The 19,491-nt window shown below is 40.4% G+C and overlaps 1 protein-coding gene across 1 annotated transcript in view; it reads right to left on the bottom strand.

The window, feature by feature from the left end:
• The window catches only part of RFX4 (regulatory factor X4), an 87,908-nt gene that overhangs the window by 5,818 nt on the left and 62,599 nt on the right, over positions 1-19,491 (bottom strand). Inside the window, exons 14-17 of the mRNA XM_026052256.1 lie at positions 15,982-16,101; positions 14,609-14,770; positions 7,608-7,770; positions 3,620-3,758 (exon numbers count right to left, since the gene is read on the bottom strand). Of these exons, the coding sequence (XP_025908041.1) occupies positions 3,620-3,758; positions 7,608-7,770; positions 14,609-14,770; positions 15,982-16,101 (584 nt within the window). The remainder of the gene's footprint in view (positions 1-3,619; positions 3,759-7,607; positions 7,771-14,608; positions 14,771-15,981; positions 16,102-19,491) is intronic.

The following is a 19,491-nucleotide window of genomic DNA, read 5'->3' as shown; positions in this document are numbered from 1 at the left end:
AATTCTTCTTTCATAGGCAAGATACGGACAGTATTTTTTTCTTACTGTTCTTACTGTCTTTTAGGTAACAGTAACTTAAAAATAAGGTAAAAAAAACAAAGGCAGTGAAAAACAGCATTTTTACTAGCTTTTTTGGGTTACTGGTAAGGATGATATATGGAATTGGGAATATGATTCTTACTGCACTGGGATAGTATCACTGTCCCTATCACTATCCCTGGCACCCAGCAAGGGTCAAACTTGTGGACAGACGCTCTGACCAAAAGCCCAGTGTAGATGGTGGAAATGGGTCAGACGTTTTGCAAGGGTTACTTTTGAAGCAGTATCTCCCTGCTAACTTGGTGTAGGTCAGCAAGAAAGCTCAGAGGCTGCTGGAAGGACTTGTGGCCTATTGGTCTGGTTTAGTTAGAGCTACACAGGCAGACAACTGGGAAAACATAAAGCTCAGCTCAGAATTGTTTATGTACGCACACTGCACCGTTCCCTGCTAAATGATGACAGAATTAGGGCTGCATGATTGAGTGCAGCTCTGCACTACTGCCTAGAGAGCCAGGCAGGCACCGATCAAGCAGTGGATCATTCTGCTTTGTTTGTGTGCCACGTTCTCGGCCAGCAGTCAAGGAAGGGGCTACCAGAGCTACCAGACCTGGAGTTACAAGGAAGGGTAGGAGCTGAGAATTGCTGACAGATGCCAGTCGTTGAAAACAGTACTCAGGTTAAGAATAAGGTTCCTGTAGAGAAGCTGCCTCTGCCACCAAAAAGACTCCTCTAGCCTCCAGTGGGAATTTGTCAGCCTGCACTGTCCGAAGGAGCCAGTTCTAGGCTCAAGTTTGGCTGCTAGCTGCAGAAATCACTTCCTCAGTATATTCACCTCCCCATAAAGCCTTTTACAAGCCGCTACCTCCACTCCTTTGCCCTCCTATCCACTCCAGAGTCCCAGATCTTTCTGAAACTCTGAGCTGCTTATCACAATCTCCATACAGCCTAATGTTTTGGGGCACATACCACATTCCTCTGTGAGCCAAGGAAGTGCAAAGACTGTCTTGAAGCTGGGAGTTTACAATATGCCCAGAGGCTTTCCCCTTTTTTTTTCTTTTTTTTTTTTTTTTATATATGGGATGGAGCATGAGTGGACCTGTAACACCAAGGGATTCCAACTGCCCAGCAACCTCTCACCGTACAGCCTCACTGCTGCTCAGGTGACACTCGCTTGGTGGGGAACCCGTGTCCACTCTGATCAAGAGCAAAACTTGTACAGGAATTCAAGGGGACTCCAGCTCCAGCACGGCTCTCCAGTGACAAAACCAGAGCAGACCTCCTAAAACTAACACAGTCCAACCACTTTAGGACTGTGTGTGAAGCTGGGACCTATGTGCRATATGTTGGCAAATACAATTTAAAGGATCAAATATTTCCTTCCCATCCTCTGCAGTTCAGTTCTCCTCCTTCCAAGCAAATAAAAGTTACTCTATCCATCCCCATTGTGCCAATTCCTCTCTTTCTGTTCATGCTCTACAAATCATGTTTGTGAAATGACCCTCTTAAAGCTCCTCTAAAACAGAAAAATCAAACACATTTCTGTTGTTCTTCAGGAACAGTCCCATGCTCTGAACTGGAAAATAGCCTCACGATAACTGAACTGATAAGAGCTGGAGTATTTTGTTTTCTTCTACAGACAGAGGTTGGATGGAGATTGGTGACTTTTCAGACCAAAACAGTAACCTACAGCTGCAGCCTATTGCATCTTGTCTCTTTCGACTCAGTCCTACCTAGGACAAGAGCTTTCTCTGATTCTGTCTTTGCAGAGGACAATTTCTTTCACATGCACATTTCTTCTTAGGRGTTAATGCCTACACACTACCCTAGAGAACATGATAGAATAGTAGCTACAGCTGAGCCAGGCTTCTATATTTGGACTGAAAGTAGACTAGAACAAAGAGTTCTTTGGTAGAGAGAGAGAGATGTTGGTCAACGCCTCCTATCTCTGACTGATTATATTACCACAGTAATATGTATTGTAGCTGCACTCCTTTCACTCTAGTGGTGACTGTTTGCATCCGTTGTAAGTTTGGTCCCCTGTACTTTGATTATGAAAGGTCATCAGTCCTACTGCAATTCCTTTGCACCATGTAGCCCTGGGAAAGTCTATTAKAAAGAGTGTAATTCCCTAACATCTTGTTGGGCTTTGCAGACCAACAGATTTTTGTTGGTTAGAAGTAATTTCTTAAAAATAATACTTGTCATCAGGGGGCAGGGAATTTACAGAAGTCTAGTTTATTTTAAAGCAATATGAGAACAAGAAACGTTAAAATCATTTAAAACTTTTACATTATTTTTAAAGCAGGGTTTCAGTTCATAGCTCCTTTAAACACAGAGTGAGCACATTAATAGGATGTTGTTAGTTGGATCCCATCTGTAAGATCAGTCCTAAAACTGAAAGATCGTGTTTCAGTTTACAAACACTATGAGAACGAACATGCTAAGTAAAAGCTGAATCATTTTGCTCTCAAATGTGCACGATTTAATAAGTGCTAGTATTTCTATACAACATGTTAATCAGGACACGAGCTAACTCCTTGTGTATTCACCAGTGGCTACAGAGTCATTACGGAGCAGGTCTGAATGAACATACTGGCTTTGTATAGGAAAACTTTTCTAAGCAGATCTCAAAAAACTTTAAGAAGACCAATATCATTATTCTCATTTTACAACAAATGAAAATGAGATAGAGAAAGGAGACATTATTTCTCTGGGATGACTTGGCAGGCTGACGCCAGAGACCAGAATGAGATGCAGGCTTCATGGGCTCTAGTCCACAGCACTTCCAAATCCGTGGAAGTGCCTGCCAGGAACCTTGCAATCCAGGACGAGCAGAAGCAGGTTGCTCCTTAACAAACACGCATTGATTTCGAGTAGATGCAGCTACTGGATAACAAGGCCCATGTGCAATTCTCCAAAGGCATCACCTCCTGCCTGTACCAGYGTCTGCAAGTTTCCCAGCAGAGGCCCCAGGGAGCAGCCCTGTTCATAACAATCGAGCTGCTTCCTCCCAGCTCAGCTGTGTGAACTAGAACAGTCCTGAAAACGGACTTAACTCCTTAATGTATAGAAAGAGGCTGCAGCATACAGGTTGAACACAACATTTTGCACATTGACATCCCAGTTATCCAAACTAAATGCACAAATCATATTTTTTGGCAAATTTCTAACCATCTATACTCTCTAAACCAATTGMTTCTACATCCTCTTTCAACTATATGAAAATATTTTTATTCCTTATAAAKAATCTCTTCCTTTTCTCAATGTCTTGATATTTATATTCATCTTTGTTTAAACTATTGCCCAACASAGAACTACTTGTTGTGATCCAGATTGCTGGATTTTAGAGTTTAGTGCTCAAGTCTCATCTTTTCAAAGAGTATCTCCATCTAGAATGAAGGTTATCTTGGAAATATTGCACAATGGCAAAGAGGCTGAGAAAAAAAACATAAGGACTATCCAGGACTACATTTGATTCTAACAGTATATAAACCAATGAGAAATTTCCAAACACATCCTTATTTTTTTTAAATGTTACAACAAGCATTATCAAGTAATAAAACTAACAAAACTAACTTACCTGTGAGGAGCTTCTGTGGTAAGCTGAGTAGTGAAGTGGTCCAGAAATAGCAGTATCATGTGGTAAAGATGGATACTGACTCTGCATTGGGTGGGGATGCTGGTTGCTGTAGCTGCCATAGTTGTAACTTCCCGTGTATCTAAAATCCATTAAAAAGCACTGCTTAGCATGCACAATGTTTGCACTCCCATTCATAGTTCTGTAATGTTTGTGACAAACAGAGTTGCACTTTTTTGCTTTGGAAAATTATGCTTTATGTAATGCTTTCTTAAAGATATTTCCCAGCTCAATGGCAGGCAGATGCCACTCAGTGAGACCGTGTTTGCAGCACATGAACAATTAGAGAGACTCTGTGACTAGTTTTAAATTGCAGACTCATCTGCACGGTTGCTAAGGATATCATCTTTTTTCTTCATTTTTRTTCCATAGAAAAACTCATTTAATAGAATGAAATTTGTTGTTATTTTATTATCACATTTATTTTATTACCACATTCCCAGTAAACTGCTATCCAGGCCATTCTGTACAAAAGACTGGTAGACGAGATTCTCTTCCAGACATTTTGGGAGTCTGCAAACACCTGCCATCATTTCCCAGAGCAGAGGAAATTYTCCTCTGCTCTGGCTGAGGAGAATGCCCACCTCTCTGGTCCCTAGAGCTGCCCAGGAGTGCCCTTGGATTCCCAGCTAAAGCCAAGCTCTGCTAAGCTACAACTGCACTTCATGCTTTCTCTAGGCATCAAGATGCTCTGCCCTGTTCTAGAAACYATCTTTCTAGTCTTCTTTAGTCAAAAACTCATGGTTTTTTCTTTTTTAATGGAAAAAATATAGCATTTAAGCTTACTTGAGCATGGAGCTATAAGGATTAATAAAATCCAGTAGTGCTGTTTCCTTTTATTTGAACATACAGGGCATCAAGTGGAAAGAAAACAGCTGTGCTGAACATAACCTGGAGCTTCTGGTGGACAAAATACTGATCAAGAGTCATCAATGTGGCCCTGCACCAAAGAAGGCCAACCTGGCCTTCCTGGGCTACTTGGTCATATTAGCAGGAGTGTGGACAGAAAGGCTAAGAAAGTGGTTATTGCCTCTATCTGGCATCTGTGACACTGTATCTGAAGCACTGAGTCCAGTTTTGGGCTCTTCACTCCAAGGACACTGACATACTGGGGKCCAGTGGAGGACCATCAAGACAGGAGGCCGCAACACATGGCGCACAAGGAGAAGCTGAGCGAACTGGGCTTGCTCAGCTGTAAGAGAGGCTAACAGATGATGTGCAGCTATCCAACGTGACACTACACAGCAGATGGTCACACAGGAGAGAAGCCAGCAGTTTCACTAGCTCTTTTTCTGTGTGTGTCCTTGTAGGTGCCACTGGTATATTCACCATGCTTCACCTGGCATACTTGAAGGACATCTTTTGGTTTTGCTAATGCGTACTTGAGTATCAATGTATGTAGTTGAGTTTTCCAGTATCTCATCAAGCCTTAAGAAAGCCCAACCAATTCCCTCTCCTCTGACACTCTTGGAAACAGAAGGAAATAATTCTAGAACTCAAAGATCAGACATGCCTGTCCGAAGGATATATAAGAAAGAACAATTACTTACTTATTTCACTCCAACCTCAAATAGGCTAGTTAGGAAATGTCTTCTATARCTGACTATTAGTATCACAAATCTTCTGTTTACAGTCATGATCTCACATACGTGTGCAGGCTCCTACTGCCRATTTAGAAGGAGGTTTTACTAGAGTGAGTTAGAGTGGGTTATGAACATTGCAGCTTCCCCTGTGTCACAAAGCTAGGCTAGTATTGCTAGCTGTGGGGCTTGCTTGCATGACAGGGAATAGGTCATGTAGCCATTTCTTCATTTTTCTTACAGATGCTTTTGGACTTAACCAGTTTTCATTTTATAGAGAGCAGTTTTTATCATTAAGCTTGAATTTTACTTCAGAAAAGYGGCCCCAAGGACAAATAAAATACCTGTATATACCAAGCCAACAGTCTGTATTTATGTCTTTTCAGCACTGCTAGGGCTTTATGTTRTTCCAAAAGCTCAGATCTTCCAAACTCTGGAATGCTTCAATGTTTTAGGCATTCTTCTTCTAGCTCTGGATACTCTGAGGCATTTATACCTCACAGAGGATCATCTTTAGCATGCAAGATTGGTAGGAAGCCCAGCAGAAGTGCTATCAGAAAACTTGCAGGTAATGCTGGGTGGCTAAGGATCTGCCTTGCTGGGGATTTCACCTACAGGTAGCTCATGGCTTGCAGGCTGCTCRTGGCTTCTGTTGGGCTCTTGGCACTGGAGTGCAGCTCAGTCTTTGGGGCTACAACAGCTGCTCACTCTATTTCAAAGTCATTTATGCTTCTTCTCCAGAAACCTGGAAATCTTTGTACAGACTGTGATCTTCTCTGTTTCTTTCAGGGCAGCCATCTGTTTGAATCTTGCATTCAAGCTCTCTTATTTTTCTTTTCTTGTTTGAATATATGGTCCTTTAATGCCTTTAAACAAGCAATGTCATGAACCTGTGACTATACCTTGCAAAAGATCCACCTAATGGGTTGTGCTCTTSCAAACACTGTGGGGAAGGTCACTGGATTTCTCTGCAGACATTTCTCCATTACTGTATCACATTAGACTCAAATCATACAAAAACTAAAATATAAATATGCTGTTTTCTCTGTAGATCTTGAAATAGGCAYATGTTGTAATGACACAAAAATATTTTATAGTAGCACAGAAAGGGCAAATGAGACTGGGAAATCTTTGTGCTAACTGCCATGTAAATGCAGATTAACAGAGAGTCTCTATCTGTATGATTTTACAAAGTCAGTTCCAGACAAGAAGGCAGATGTCACTGAATCATTCAGAAGCGTCGCCAGACTGTTTCTACACATGTGTCAAATATAAAGCCAAATGGCAAACAAGACAGATTATCAAAGTCTTTTTTTGTCCTTTAGAAAAGTCAATTCATCCAAACAGAAAAGTTTCCTTAAATCACCTACTTGAGGCAAACGACCGCTGTAATGACAATAATTTTTCATGTGTGTATATGTAGCTGCATTTATGCTCATACGCAATGCCCTACTRGGGTCTGTTCACATTCCTATATCTTGTCAGCTCCAGAACTTTCCTGCTGCCCTACTTTTGTCTCCAGCAAGTTGACATATTCCTAGCAGCAGAGACACTCCATCTCTCTCACAGCCAGGTTTCCTTAGCAGTGACATTCAGATAGAAATCCAAACCTGCCTACATCCAAGAGGGAAGGAGATGCAGCATTCAAATTAATCTACTTGCAAGCAGTATGCAATCTTCCACGCTGGCAAAGACTTTGACTCCGTTGCTTCACGTGAGCATTTGGACATCTGCTAATGTAGGTATGTGCCCGTGAATTATTTTGTCATGATCTCTCTGTAATTATGGATATCTATGAGATGAACATTCTCTCAGAGGATGGCATATGAAAAATGCTGTTTGGTGAAATGAACACTGACACTTTGACCTTCTGAAGTATTTCAAGATCAAACAGTGCTAATTCAATATTTATTTGTTCATGATGGGCATGGGATGAGAATATTATGGTGAATATGTGGCTGTTCTCTAAACCTCAGACACTTTTGATCAGCAGGACTAACAATAGTCATGGTGCAGGATGATATATGACAGTTCTTGGTACACATTTGGCCTTTGGGATGTAACATGGCCAGGAAAACAGGAGTCAGAGACAGAAGGGAATCTATTGAAGTCATCCCTTTTAGAAAATATTCTCCAGACATACTTTTAAATGGAAATTAAAGGATTTTTTAAAACTGATACATAATATTACATAATATAATCATGCAACAAATACAAAACCAGAAGAGAAACTATACTTCACAGTACAGACCTACTACATCGAGAAACTGATTTCACTGCCCTTCCTAAAGAACCCTAAGCTTTGGTTTGTCCAAAACCACAAGAAAGCCAGAGACTGAGAAGTGCCTTACCCATGTTCTTCTCTGTGAGGGTAAACAGGTATCCGGTGCGTGACAGACGACGACGGTACGTGTGGATTCCTCATGCAGGGCAACTGTTGGGAATTTTCCGCGGGTGACCCAGCAGCTGTAGTCACGGTGTAGGTRAGTGACCACGTGTAGGACTGCATAGCCCCTGCAGACAAACGAGCATCGAGTGAAAACAGGTAACATGAGCTGTCGTCCCTGTAAGGGCTACACTTCGAAATGGTTGTAGAAAAGCAACCTAACAGGCTCTCATAATGGAAATGGCATCAATCAGAGTGAGTAAAACACTCATGTCTAAGGTACTAATAAAAATACAAATAGATCAGCTGGAGTGCCCAGAGAGACAAAGATACGAGGTGCTTCTGGAATATGTCAGGCTGTGAACCTTGAGTGATGCTGTACTTTGAGACTAACATCTTCTTAGAAAGCTGAGATAAGGCTTAGAAATGGAGGAAGAGGCAGTTACTATGCCTTAGGAATGAGGCACCAAAACCTGGAGCCTCTCTCACATGGAGTGTGGCTGCTGGCCTGTTTAGTGCTCAGGCTGATGAGGCCTGAAGGGAAGCAGAAAGTATGACCAGACCCATGAAGGACTGGCAAAAGATGTGCCTAGCACTATATATTTCTTGAACCCTTACACAGTTTTCTTCTGTTCCACTCTCTGAGGTACTAACCTGCACAGTGAGAACACTCTGGTAGCTCCCCAAATTTTATATCTATATCTATATCTATATCTATATCTATATCTATATCTATATCTATATCTATATCTATATCTATATCTATTTAAAAAAAAAACATACAGAAATAGTCCAGCCCTTTTAATCCTCCAAATAATGTGTCTTTCTTTTCCTATGTGGCAGGGATTGGATTTAATTTCCTTTTTCATACAGTGCATTTGTGGGAAGAGCAAAGCAAAGCAGTGGGCTGTGTGCTTTGCCTGGCAGGTGCTGAGTGTTTTAATCAGGGCTGTCTCCTGCAGCGGGAAGGCCGGGCTCAGGAGGCAGCTGCTGAGGAACCTGTGTCCCTCGGCCACCCCACGTGGCCGCGGTGGCTGGCGGAGCCGCTGTTTTGGATAACACGGCTCTTGCTGCAGCTTGGGGCCATCCTGGCTGGGGCTACCCTGCAAATGAGGAGTAGGGCGCTGAACTGAACCCAAAGAGAAGCTAAAGTTCTCCTAAAGTTGTCTTTTGGAGCAGGAAATGCTCCATTCTGTGTCTCAATGAAGCCTTCTAAGCTTCACAAGTTATACCCAGTCTGAAATACTCCCACAGGGTGTGATTTAGTAATTTCATGGCAGAAACTTTCTTCAATGKGCAAAGTCCTATTTTCACGTCTGCATTTTTCATCAACGACTGCTGAATTTTCTGTCTTCCATCTCCTCCCATTGCAGAGGACCACTGAGATCTCTAAGATCAAAGAAGAGGAATATTCATCTGAGCTAACACATCARTGCTAGAAGCTATACACAGGCATTCCCTGAGTTGAGGAAGGGTGTATGGAAGCCTACCTTGGATGCAAAATATGTGTTCAGGGGAAGGGGCCAAAACTACTTAGGCAGCCAGCAAATAGCCTCCTCTGAACACAAAAGACCTATTCTAATAATATCACAAATCTAGCACAACATTGCTATTTCAAACGGTCAGCATATTTTCCTAGTGCTATTTTCCAAAAGGAGATCTGTAACTTTGTTTAAAATAGACTAATTTAAAAGGCAAAACAAAGAAAAAAGAAAAAACAAAAAGAAAAAAAGTTCGCTAAAAAACAGTTACTTTAGATACTGTTAGCTSTTTTAACTTCTTAACTTCCCCTAACCTCCCCATAAGACAAGTTTTGCTTCAACTTGATTTTATTCTTTTCTGTAACTTCACTATGGCCATTGAACTAAAAGCATGACCTCCCTAACTCTAACAGGGATCAGTAGTAACAAAGCCAAAGGATCCTTTATTCTAAGGCATTTTAGCAAATATGATTAACCTGACAGACCCTAAGCCACTGTCACAGTCTTTTTATTTATTTATTTATTTTTTTAAATAGTTAGGATCTTTTCTCAGCCTGAGGAAAATGAATCAGCCCATGACAGCAAATTGTGTCAGGTGTTACCTGTGGGAGGTCAAGCTCCTTGGACTTGGTCACTTTTGGCATTCAAGTATAAGTGGCAGTCAGCTCTGCTCAATTATAAAAAAAAAGTTTAGATTTTGACATGCTGTGTGCTTGTCTGGACAACTCTGAGAGAGAAATACTAAGAGATTTTGCACTGCGAGAGTTGTGAATGTCTTTACTTAATTCTGTTAACCAAGAAGTGCCTCAGAAATGTTTGGGGTTTTTTTCCCCTACCAGAAATTACCTCACACAACTGCTCTAGGAAAGAGATTTTGGGATTAGAAACAAATGTATATTGGACTTTACTCTAGAACTCTGGAATTAAGGAGACAAACGGTGTTGTTCAAAGATTTTTCTTGTCCAGATGTTGTTGAGAGTCTACAGTCCTCTCTGTTCTCTCTCCCTTTGCAGAAGGGATGCAGCTACTTTCAGAGTGCCCCAGTCTCAGAGAGAAAGGAGGAGGACATAATAGAAGACTATGTATGTATATGTATGTGTATATATGAGGTCAGCGAGGACATTGCTTACACTGTCGTGAGTGGAAAAGGAGGAATGAGATATGTTTGAAGAGTTGTAGATTTTGATAGTTATCTTTCTAAAATCTGCCTCTGCCCCAGCTCCATACAATTAGTTTTCTCAGCTGGCTGCGGAATTGAACTCCGGGACAGGAAGTTGCTTTTAGATACAACTAAACCCAACTGAACTGCCTTCTGAAATAARCAGAAACAATAGTGGTTGAGCAATATTTTGCTCTGCTTTGTGTTCTGAACATGCAGAGTTTGATTAAATAAGGAAGTTCATTTATCATCATTCTTTTTTTTTTAAAGATAAATTTGATTTGGGGCATATTAACCAAGAAGGCTTCTAACTTGTAAGATGCCCAACGTACAAACGGAGTTGCTAGCAGGCCAGCTATGGTCGTGTTGTCCTAACGCCTAGTGAAACCAGAAGGGATAAGGAAATATGGAATTCCATTCACAGACCCATGGATGGCACCAAGGGCCACGCACACACCCTGAGCATGTGCTGTCTCAGTGCATATAGTGCATAGTATATAGTGCATAAGGCACTTATGTTAAGGCACTTAGTCCCTGATAGCTAGATTTTTTTCTGTTGATATGCCACTGGTGTCATCATGTTCACCAACACAAAAAGAGAATGAAAAGCCACTTTACAATGTTGGATTTTTATGTTTGTTTTACACAGGACTAATTCCCTCTTCTGTCCTCCCCAACAAATACATTAGTTTAAAATCAAGTTTAGAAAAAACCTCAAACCCGCCGTTGAGAAAGWCTGGAGGGGAGAATTGTCCTTTGAAGTTGAAACTGTTGATTTTTACACCCTGCAGCTATAAGAATTAAACTAATTCTTTAACAAGAGCTRATGTTCTCATACTTTCATAAGAGTTCAAGAGCTGGAACTTTAAGGAACAAACAGAATGTCATTGTGTGATGATCTCCAGATGATCTCCAGAGATCTCTTCCAACCTCAACCATTCAACAATTCTGCATTCAAAACCACACATATCAGGAGAGGTGGTAGCTCTATGCAAGCATCTCCCATGTCAGAATCCCAGAACTTTAATACCTCTCCAAAACCTGAAAAAACACTGCCTTTAAGTGATTGCTGCTGACATTAGGACTTAAATCAGACATACATATCTTGTAACTAAATAGTAAACTGCATAATTAATTTGCTAATGCATTAGGAGCTACTTACAGTGCAGAGTTCATTTCTGGTTGTCAAAAAAGCATTGCATTAGTAAATGAGAAATTACAGTTTCGGGAAGAGYAGAGAGCAAAAGCAGAGCCAGCCATACTGCTATCACTTTTATTACAATATCGTTGCAGTCTGAACAATCATTAATCTGGTCTTTGTGACTTAGAAAGGATTGAGACTAATTATCCTTTTAAATGTCTAGCAACCTAACAAAAAGATTTAAATAAAATGTTAGCTGAGGCATGCCAGATGTTCTAAATTAGAACACTATACATTGGATTCAGCTTTCTTTTGCTTGGTGTCATGCAATTTCAACAGTTTAATTTGTGGTTTTGTGCTCACCATTGAATGAAGGCAAGCAGATTGAAATGCAAGTTAATAGTTAACTTTTATTGCTAATGCCACAAGAGAAAAAAGGACTTAACAATGCCTTAAATTAAGGGACTAAAAACTAGTGGTAGCCAATGGACTTAGTTTTCAAGTTTTCCAAAGCTTTTTCAGGGTCTGACATTTACCTTATAAATGATGTTTCATAAAATAAGTAGTGGCATTTAAGTATAACCTCCAGAAGTAAGCTCTAATATAAAACAAATCCAGAACGCTTTTTACATTTACCTTATTTTTAGTTTGATACATCATTTTCTTTGAAAGACCTGTTTTCCATTTTATTTTCTAAAGTTATTTTCAAAATATTAATTCTCTAGCTCTCTACCCAGGATAGTTGGATCATATAGCACATTTTCAGCACTTCTATTTTAAAGTAAAACTGTTACCTATAACTCGGTTACAAGAAAGCTGGATACCTATTGTATACTTGAAAGCACGGTTGTTATTTTATATTACTGCAATCTGTGGTGTAATGGGTAGCAAACCAAGAAGGTGATCAGCTCATCCGTATGAAGAATGTGGGAAATGGAGGTATTCTTAATTGCCCCAACTAAGACAGGGAAAAGCTCACGTATTTGTACTTACTCTTAACCAGACCACCGCTTGGCACTGACAAATTTGGCTTGTAGCAGACAAAAATGATTTTCATGTTAGCAAAAATGAGACTGCACTGGATGGCAAAAGTCTCATTCATCCAAACAGAGGTTTCTAAAACAGCCTGAAAATGAGAAGTTGGTAGAAGCAGAGAGCTAAAATAATCAGGAATTACTTTCTTGCCTGAAATGTTCTGCTTGGGGAACAACTTYGAACAGTTCTACTGCCTGTACTGAAGGAGCAGGTTCTTTAGCCATGCTCCCCAAATGATCCATTTCTACCTTGAGACTTTATACTAGCAAGATAAAACACTTAGAGGGAAAGAAGGCATGAAAGAGCAAGAAGAGAGTAAAAGAAAGTATGACATAACATGGGAACCAAAAGGAATTACATCTGTAGTGTTTCTGTGAGTCCATTCTCTCACATTACTGCGAGGATACAGGAGGGATATCTAAGAGCCAGGCAGTTACTTAAGTCAAGCATGCTCGGAGAGCTGGCAAACAGGCCACTACTTAAAGATGGAATACAGTTAATTAATTGGGGTAATAGTTCCCACAATCACATAGCTTTACAGTATCTGCAGCCTAAACAGAAGTCCTTTCAGTCTCCATCTTTGCCGATGCTACACGTAGGCTCTCCGTGGACAGTTACCTACTTTTCAGTCTTTTACTTCTGGGCAGAGTTCTGCTTCAGGTGTGAGTTTTGCCTATAAGATCACAACATCCCCACCCGGCCACAATGTCTGCAGAGCAAGTTAGTCACAAAAGCAACGTTTCAAGACTCAAAGATGCATAATAGCTCAGTCACTGCCTGATGCAAAATCGTGTGCTCACCTCCCATGTCCAGGAATCACATAGCTCTTGTCTAACTGTTTGGGGGTAATATCATCCTGTTTCCCTCCTAAATATAGCATAAACTCCAACAGGGAAAAAACCTTGAGTTTCAATGTAAGAACAAATGTTCTTAAATCTCTTTTCACCACAACTATGCATTGTGCTTCCCTGTGGCGCCTTTGAAAACACGAACAACATTTGTCAGAAAGATTTATTAGTCCTTTGGCCTCTGCCAAATTATCCAGTGTGGTAAATCATCACTTTCTGACATTCTTTCAAGAAGGTTTTGTAACTTTGTGAGTACGTCACAAGAGTGATAGTTTCCACATTCTGATTACCCACCCATTTCACTGAGGAGCAATAAAGCTAGATTTCCAGTGACGGGAGGGCTTCTAAAAGTGTTTTACAGTTCTGCCTTTTTCCCCCCGTAAATTAAGAAAATACAGCCTTTTGCTCATACAGACAGAAGCTCCTGTCCATATGCAAAAGCTAATAGTTGACTTTCACATTCGGGGACTGAGCAGAGTTGCCCAAACAACAAGCCCTTAGGGGCTTGCTTTTGTGCTTACTGTTTGGATAATCCTAGCCACAAACTGAGTAACTTTATGCACAGATCTATTAATCAGGAGTTTTATGTGGCTTATCAGACTACAAGCTCATGAGTTGCCATAATGGAGTATGTAACAGAAAACAGGCTTCAGACATCCATTTCCTAATCTCTAATATTGAAAGACAAAAGTTCTCAACATGTAAACATTTGGAAGAGAAACTCACACATATTTGAAAGTGTTTTGGTCTCAAACATGCTGAAAAATGTCCCGTTCCCATTTTACCCACTGGCAGCTAAGTGGTTCAGCACTTTGAAAACCTCACTAAACCCTAAAGTACCCAGTCCATTTCCATGAAGTACATAAAATTTTTCAGAGACTTAGTCCACATTAAAGTCATCTGAGATGCTCAGAAGTATTTTATCTATAAATATTTCTTTTGGAGCATTACTAGAAATATGAACAATTGAACTGATTTTAGAAACCACTTAAAAATAAAGTGATAGCCCTTCTTCTATGAAGCCCTCAACAACTAGGGAGATTCTAATGTCCCAGAACTACAGTCTGGAATCTACCATTAGGCCTTTGGCATCCAGACATCACTCCTTTTCCTGTTACACTGTGCACCATGTCTGGATAGAGTGASAAAGTCTAATTAATACTTTAAACAGGCTTCAGTTGGAGAAAGCTCCTCATCTTTAGAGAACTAGCGTGTGGTGGCTGAAGGAACTTCAGGTAGCTGAAAGGCAAGATCATGTTTAGAAGAGAGGATAGCAGCCCCTGCAGCTGTCAGCCTGCTTACCTGTTGTAGCTCCTATGCCCCCATACTCTGGGGACTGGTTGCTGACAGGTGAGGGGGCAGAGGGCACTTCCACGGAGGTGGCAGATTTAGCTGGGGAGAACGGCACTGGGGAGGGAGTTGGAGGAGCTGGTTCACTCAGGATGATTTCTTCTCGTATTTCTGCTGTGAAGTTACCAAAAACACTTAGTTTAGGGTGGATTCAAAGAACACTGTGAAACTCAAAAAAAAATGCAAGCAATAAGTTCTGTACAGGGCATTTCTGTAAAAGTATAGCAGGAGTCACGTAAATTTTTGAAAGAAGGACTTCTATCACATGCAAACTATAATAATCCTCAGTGTMTCAAGACCTCTTAAAGGAAAGTGCCATTTTTCCATTTTTCTTGTTTTATACTTAAACTGATGTGCAGACAGCCTGGCACTCCTGCTCCTTCTACAGACATTGGGAAGAAAATTGGAGGAATTTCAAGGGGATTCCAGCAGCCAATGGTGGTAACTGTCTCTCCTCAGTGACTACAAAGGCTCACGCTCTGCATAGGTCTAGGCTCCTAAAGCTGTGTGAAAACTGTGCAGGGATGAGCAACTTGTTTGTCAAAAAAACAAAAGGCTATGGCAGGACAAGGAATTAAATCCAAGTCTTTCAACACCCAGAAGATAGTACCCTAAACACYGGAATGTTTTCTTCCCATAAATCTCCAGGGAAGCAAATTAAGTCACAGCTAAAATGAAGAGTACAGCTTTCCAGAACTCACAGAGGGATTTAACTTGCCAAACTAATGGGAGATGTAAAGAAAGAAGATCACTGAGGACTTCTCATTACAAGGGGAGCCCTGAGCAGAGTGACTCAAGGCAATTTCTGCTTGCTCCTGCTCTGGCAAGTCAGTGCAGAGTGAATGCAGCAGGACTGCAAGTCTGTTTCTGTACTTGTACACATAACAAAAATGTATCAGAAATGAGAGCTTTTGTTTTTGTCTTTGCTCACTTCTCCCATCTTTTACTTAGAGTAGTACAAATCCAGGGATATGAGTGGATTTATATAGTGTGAAACTAGCATGGGAGAATCAAGAATCAAAACTGAGTTGACTAAAATGCAATTGTGGTTTAGTTAAACAGATTCAGTACAAAAATCTCTTTCTAAAATACCAAATGTTTGCTTAGGATGGCATTCCAAACATCAGGAATAACATCATGAAGCAGTTAGGTCTCTTTGAGAACATATTAACCTGGGAGGCTGCCYGCTCAAATGGACTGTGATGGAACTGATGGAAGCCGGTATGCTTCTCTGGGATAGCTGAGGACAGGGAAGTGCCCTTACTTAGAAAAGAATGAATCCAGTTTAGTAAAATGACAACAGATGAATAAAAGAACAAACTCACCTGTGCTTCCTTCTCCTTTCATTGCCCTCATTAGCTCATTAGCTCTCTCCTGACAATGGAGTGATTCTAGCAGGTACAATACGTAGTCATCAAACATCAAGTGAATAAGGTGAAAAGACCCTGGTAATAAAGTGAACAAACAAAAAAGCCATTGACTGTCTCAATASACTCATTAAACCAATGATTACAGTATTCAGCAGAACAGCACTGGCTTCTATACAATATTGCCACAGAAGCATGTCTCTTACTCAAGGGAAATACATCATCCACCAATGAGGAAGGACAAAGTCAAAGTAAATCTGGGAACAAAAAGACTCTCTTTATTCCTGGAATTATATTTCCCTATGCTCTAGCACTGGACAATTTAGACAACTGCACTTTAGTGGGATTTCTTTGCTTTTATCTAAAACATAGGAGACAGGTTTCTGTCAAAAGTAGAATCCAGAACTGGCCACCTTAATGACATGCCTTGGTACGACATTTCCGAACTACCTGTGCCACCCAACAAAGAAATGACAGACCACTCAGCAGAAAGGTAGAAACATCCTCCCAAATCTCCTGCCAGGGCATCTCCAGTGCTGGACTTGAGGAAATATCCATTAGCTAGAGGCACTAGCATTAGCTGTGCATATCTTAAAGGRAAAGACTTGAGTCAAAGCTTTGGTTGGCGCACCTTTTTCCTAATTAGCTGTTGTCTTTCCTAGTTATCATCATCTTTCCTAGTTACCAATTTGAAAGTTACCATTCTTAAATACCATGAGAGGAATGTGACCAACTTAGGGGTCTAAAAAGGAAGAATATGGACAAAGAAAAGTGAGGTATGGAGTCAAAAATACATTCAAAAAGGAAAAGAGACTGTATTTATTGATAGCTATCTGCTATAAACACTCAAGTTTTGAATACAGCTTGAGAACTTGCTAACAATATTAGCAGCAAGGGCTGGATGATGTTATGAACTACACTAATAGAAATGAAATGAAATTTAATAGAGTGCTGTAAGAAGTTCTGCCCTGAGAGATTTGCAACAAGATTTTTTGCTGTCAGATAGAATTTCTTCAGTTAGAAATAACTGAATTGAGGGTAAATTAGCTGATGAGTCCCTGATGCAATTGGCAATGGATGTAGTTACATTTCTCTGTACAAACGGAAGTATTAATGCTATTGCCCAAGGCACTGATGAAACCTCCCTTGGAATACTGAATACTGCTCTGGTCACCCATGTTCAAGAAAGATTAGTACAAGCTGAAACTGGTATGGAGAATATTAGCAGCAGAATGGATAGCAGATTTAAATGACTGAAAGTGGTTTAATCTCATAGAAGGGAAGTAAATTGTTCTCCATAACATACAAAGAAGGACACATGTCACCCATAGTGAAGACATATTTGCCCTAGAAGAGATGCGTCAGAACAGGCTATAGGTGCCTGTCCACCGAAAGTGAGGAAGAGCAAATTATCAGAGCTGAATCATGGTGTCGTGTCTTCCTGAAAGGAACAGTGGGCATCTGCAGAGCATGTCCAGCTAGTTTCAAAATAGCGCATCACCAGTTTATGCAACAGACTCCATGACATAGAGTACCTGTAGTAGCTATAGACAGCATCCAACCACACAAYGGCTTCTTGAAAGCTCCTATGTTTATTTAGACTTGCATGGARTATTTAAAATGTGCTTATGCCTCATGTAAGTCTGGCTTACATGAGCTAGGGCCAATGCAGCCAGGCAGGTATAAATAATAGCTGATAGAAAAATCACCAGCTGGGAAAGAAGCAGAAGCCATGTACTCCCCAGAGAGAGAGGAAAAAAAAAAAGTGTGTTTCTTTTGAAATGTTATTACTACGTATTTGGGGAAAATATTTTTCCAGGAAAAAGATACAAGAAGTTTCAAAATTTCATCAATTTCATGATGATTTTGTTTTCATATTACACATATGAAAGTTAGAGGTTGCATTTATGTTGGGATATTAGCCTTTACCACAGCTAAGCCTAAGCACCCCTACTCCAGCTTCTCTCCTCCTACTGATACAGAGCAGAAGAAATCTTCTGAAAGGCCCTGTATCTTTGCACAATCCTAGCTAGCAATTCAGCTTTCAAGCTCCCAAAGCGGCTCACTCCCTTTTTCCTGCTGTGGTCACCTGGTAAGAGCTGAGCACAGACAGCAGCAGGAGGACACCTGCCTTTATGGCATTGGCAAGACAGCAGAGAGAGAGAGACACGTAGGACTGCAACACCTTTGCTACGAAGAGGAGATCTGGCTGCTGGTGAACCTGAAGAATTCAGCTTTTCATTAGTGTTTTGTGTTATCCCATGCAAATCAAAATGGGAATCAAAACAAATGCCTAGCCTTGCAAGTGCAAATGGTGTCTGCACTTGGCCTTTGTAGAAATTTAGAAATTTTCTGAGCTAAACATTTTGCTGAATAAAATCAAATTACACTTAGCAGCACTGTAAAGACAGCAGGCCTGGTTGATCACCTTGTTACTGATCTAGGATTTCCACATTTTTCAGTGGAAGTCTTCTGCTGATTTTAGTGCAGCTACTACTGATAAGTATTTCTAAGGCAAGAAAGCCTAAATATTTGGTTCATTGAATCTGCCAATCTTCCACGTGCTGATCACAGGATTGAGGTGTTTAGTAATTCCCAAGAAACTCCACACTCAGCTTTCCTTTTAAAATGAATTTAAAGCAAGTTCATTCTAGTTTCACAGAAATGTTTGGAACTTGAAAGCTAAACACTAAAATGCTAAAAGCAAATGACAAGAATCTAGAATTTGCATTTTTTCTAAAAAAAGTCTTTGTTTGGGGGGATGTGATGCTTTATTTTGAAGCTGTGGGGTTGGCAATATTGAATGCACCATTTAAAAACCCTCCAGTGTCTTTGACACTCTTTTGAATTTCTCCCTTCCTCTCCTATTATTTCTCCCACTGTGTATTTTTAAACTCTGCATAGAGATTTTGAGTCCAGAATTTGTATGAAAGACACTAGACAAACAAGCTGTTGGTGCTGAACGAATGCAATATTTTTACATTCTAAAATGAGTCAAATGAAATGTAAGCTATAGAGTGAAAACAATATCAGCACATGCATTTCAGCTGCACAGTGGGATGTTCAGTACAATGTACAACAGTTTATTTTGTGTTTGCAAGCTACTGTTTTCCACATCAAACTATGTTTGGATCTTTCAAGTATATCTTTAAGTATTGAGAAGGTCCAGCTGTGGCTGGTACAACTTACACTCCTTTAAGAAGAGGTCATTGGAGAGGTTGCAGTTAAAATAATAAATGACCATTTGGCTCTGTTTTTCAGGAGGCACTAACTGAAATGACTGCAATGATTGCCCAGCTAAGGTACAGTTAGCATCAGAAGCTATTAACAGACAGATACTGCACTTACGTGTCAGGAGCAAAAGACCAGTGAGATTTCCAGATCCGGAGAAAATCATGGAGCTTCTATGATTGATTAGTTACTTTTGTACACTGGGTGCATTACCCAAACATTGCCACCAACTGTGTC

The sequence above is a fragment of the Nothoprocta perdicaria genome, unplaced genomic scaffold, assembly GCF_003342845.1.
Source record: "Nothoprocta perdicaria isolate Ctin4 unplaced genomic scaffold, notPer1 scaffold_86, whole genome shotgun sequence".
In the NCBI taxonomy this organism is placed as follows: Eukaryota; Metazoa; Chordata; class Aves; order Tinamiformes; family Tinamidae; genus Nothoprocta; species Nothoprocta perdicaria.
This window is presented reverse-complemented; position numbering and strand designations above follow the sequence as displayed.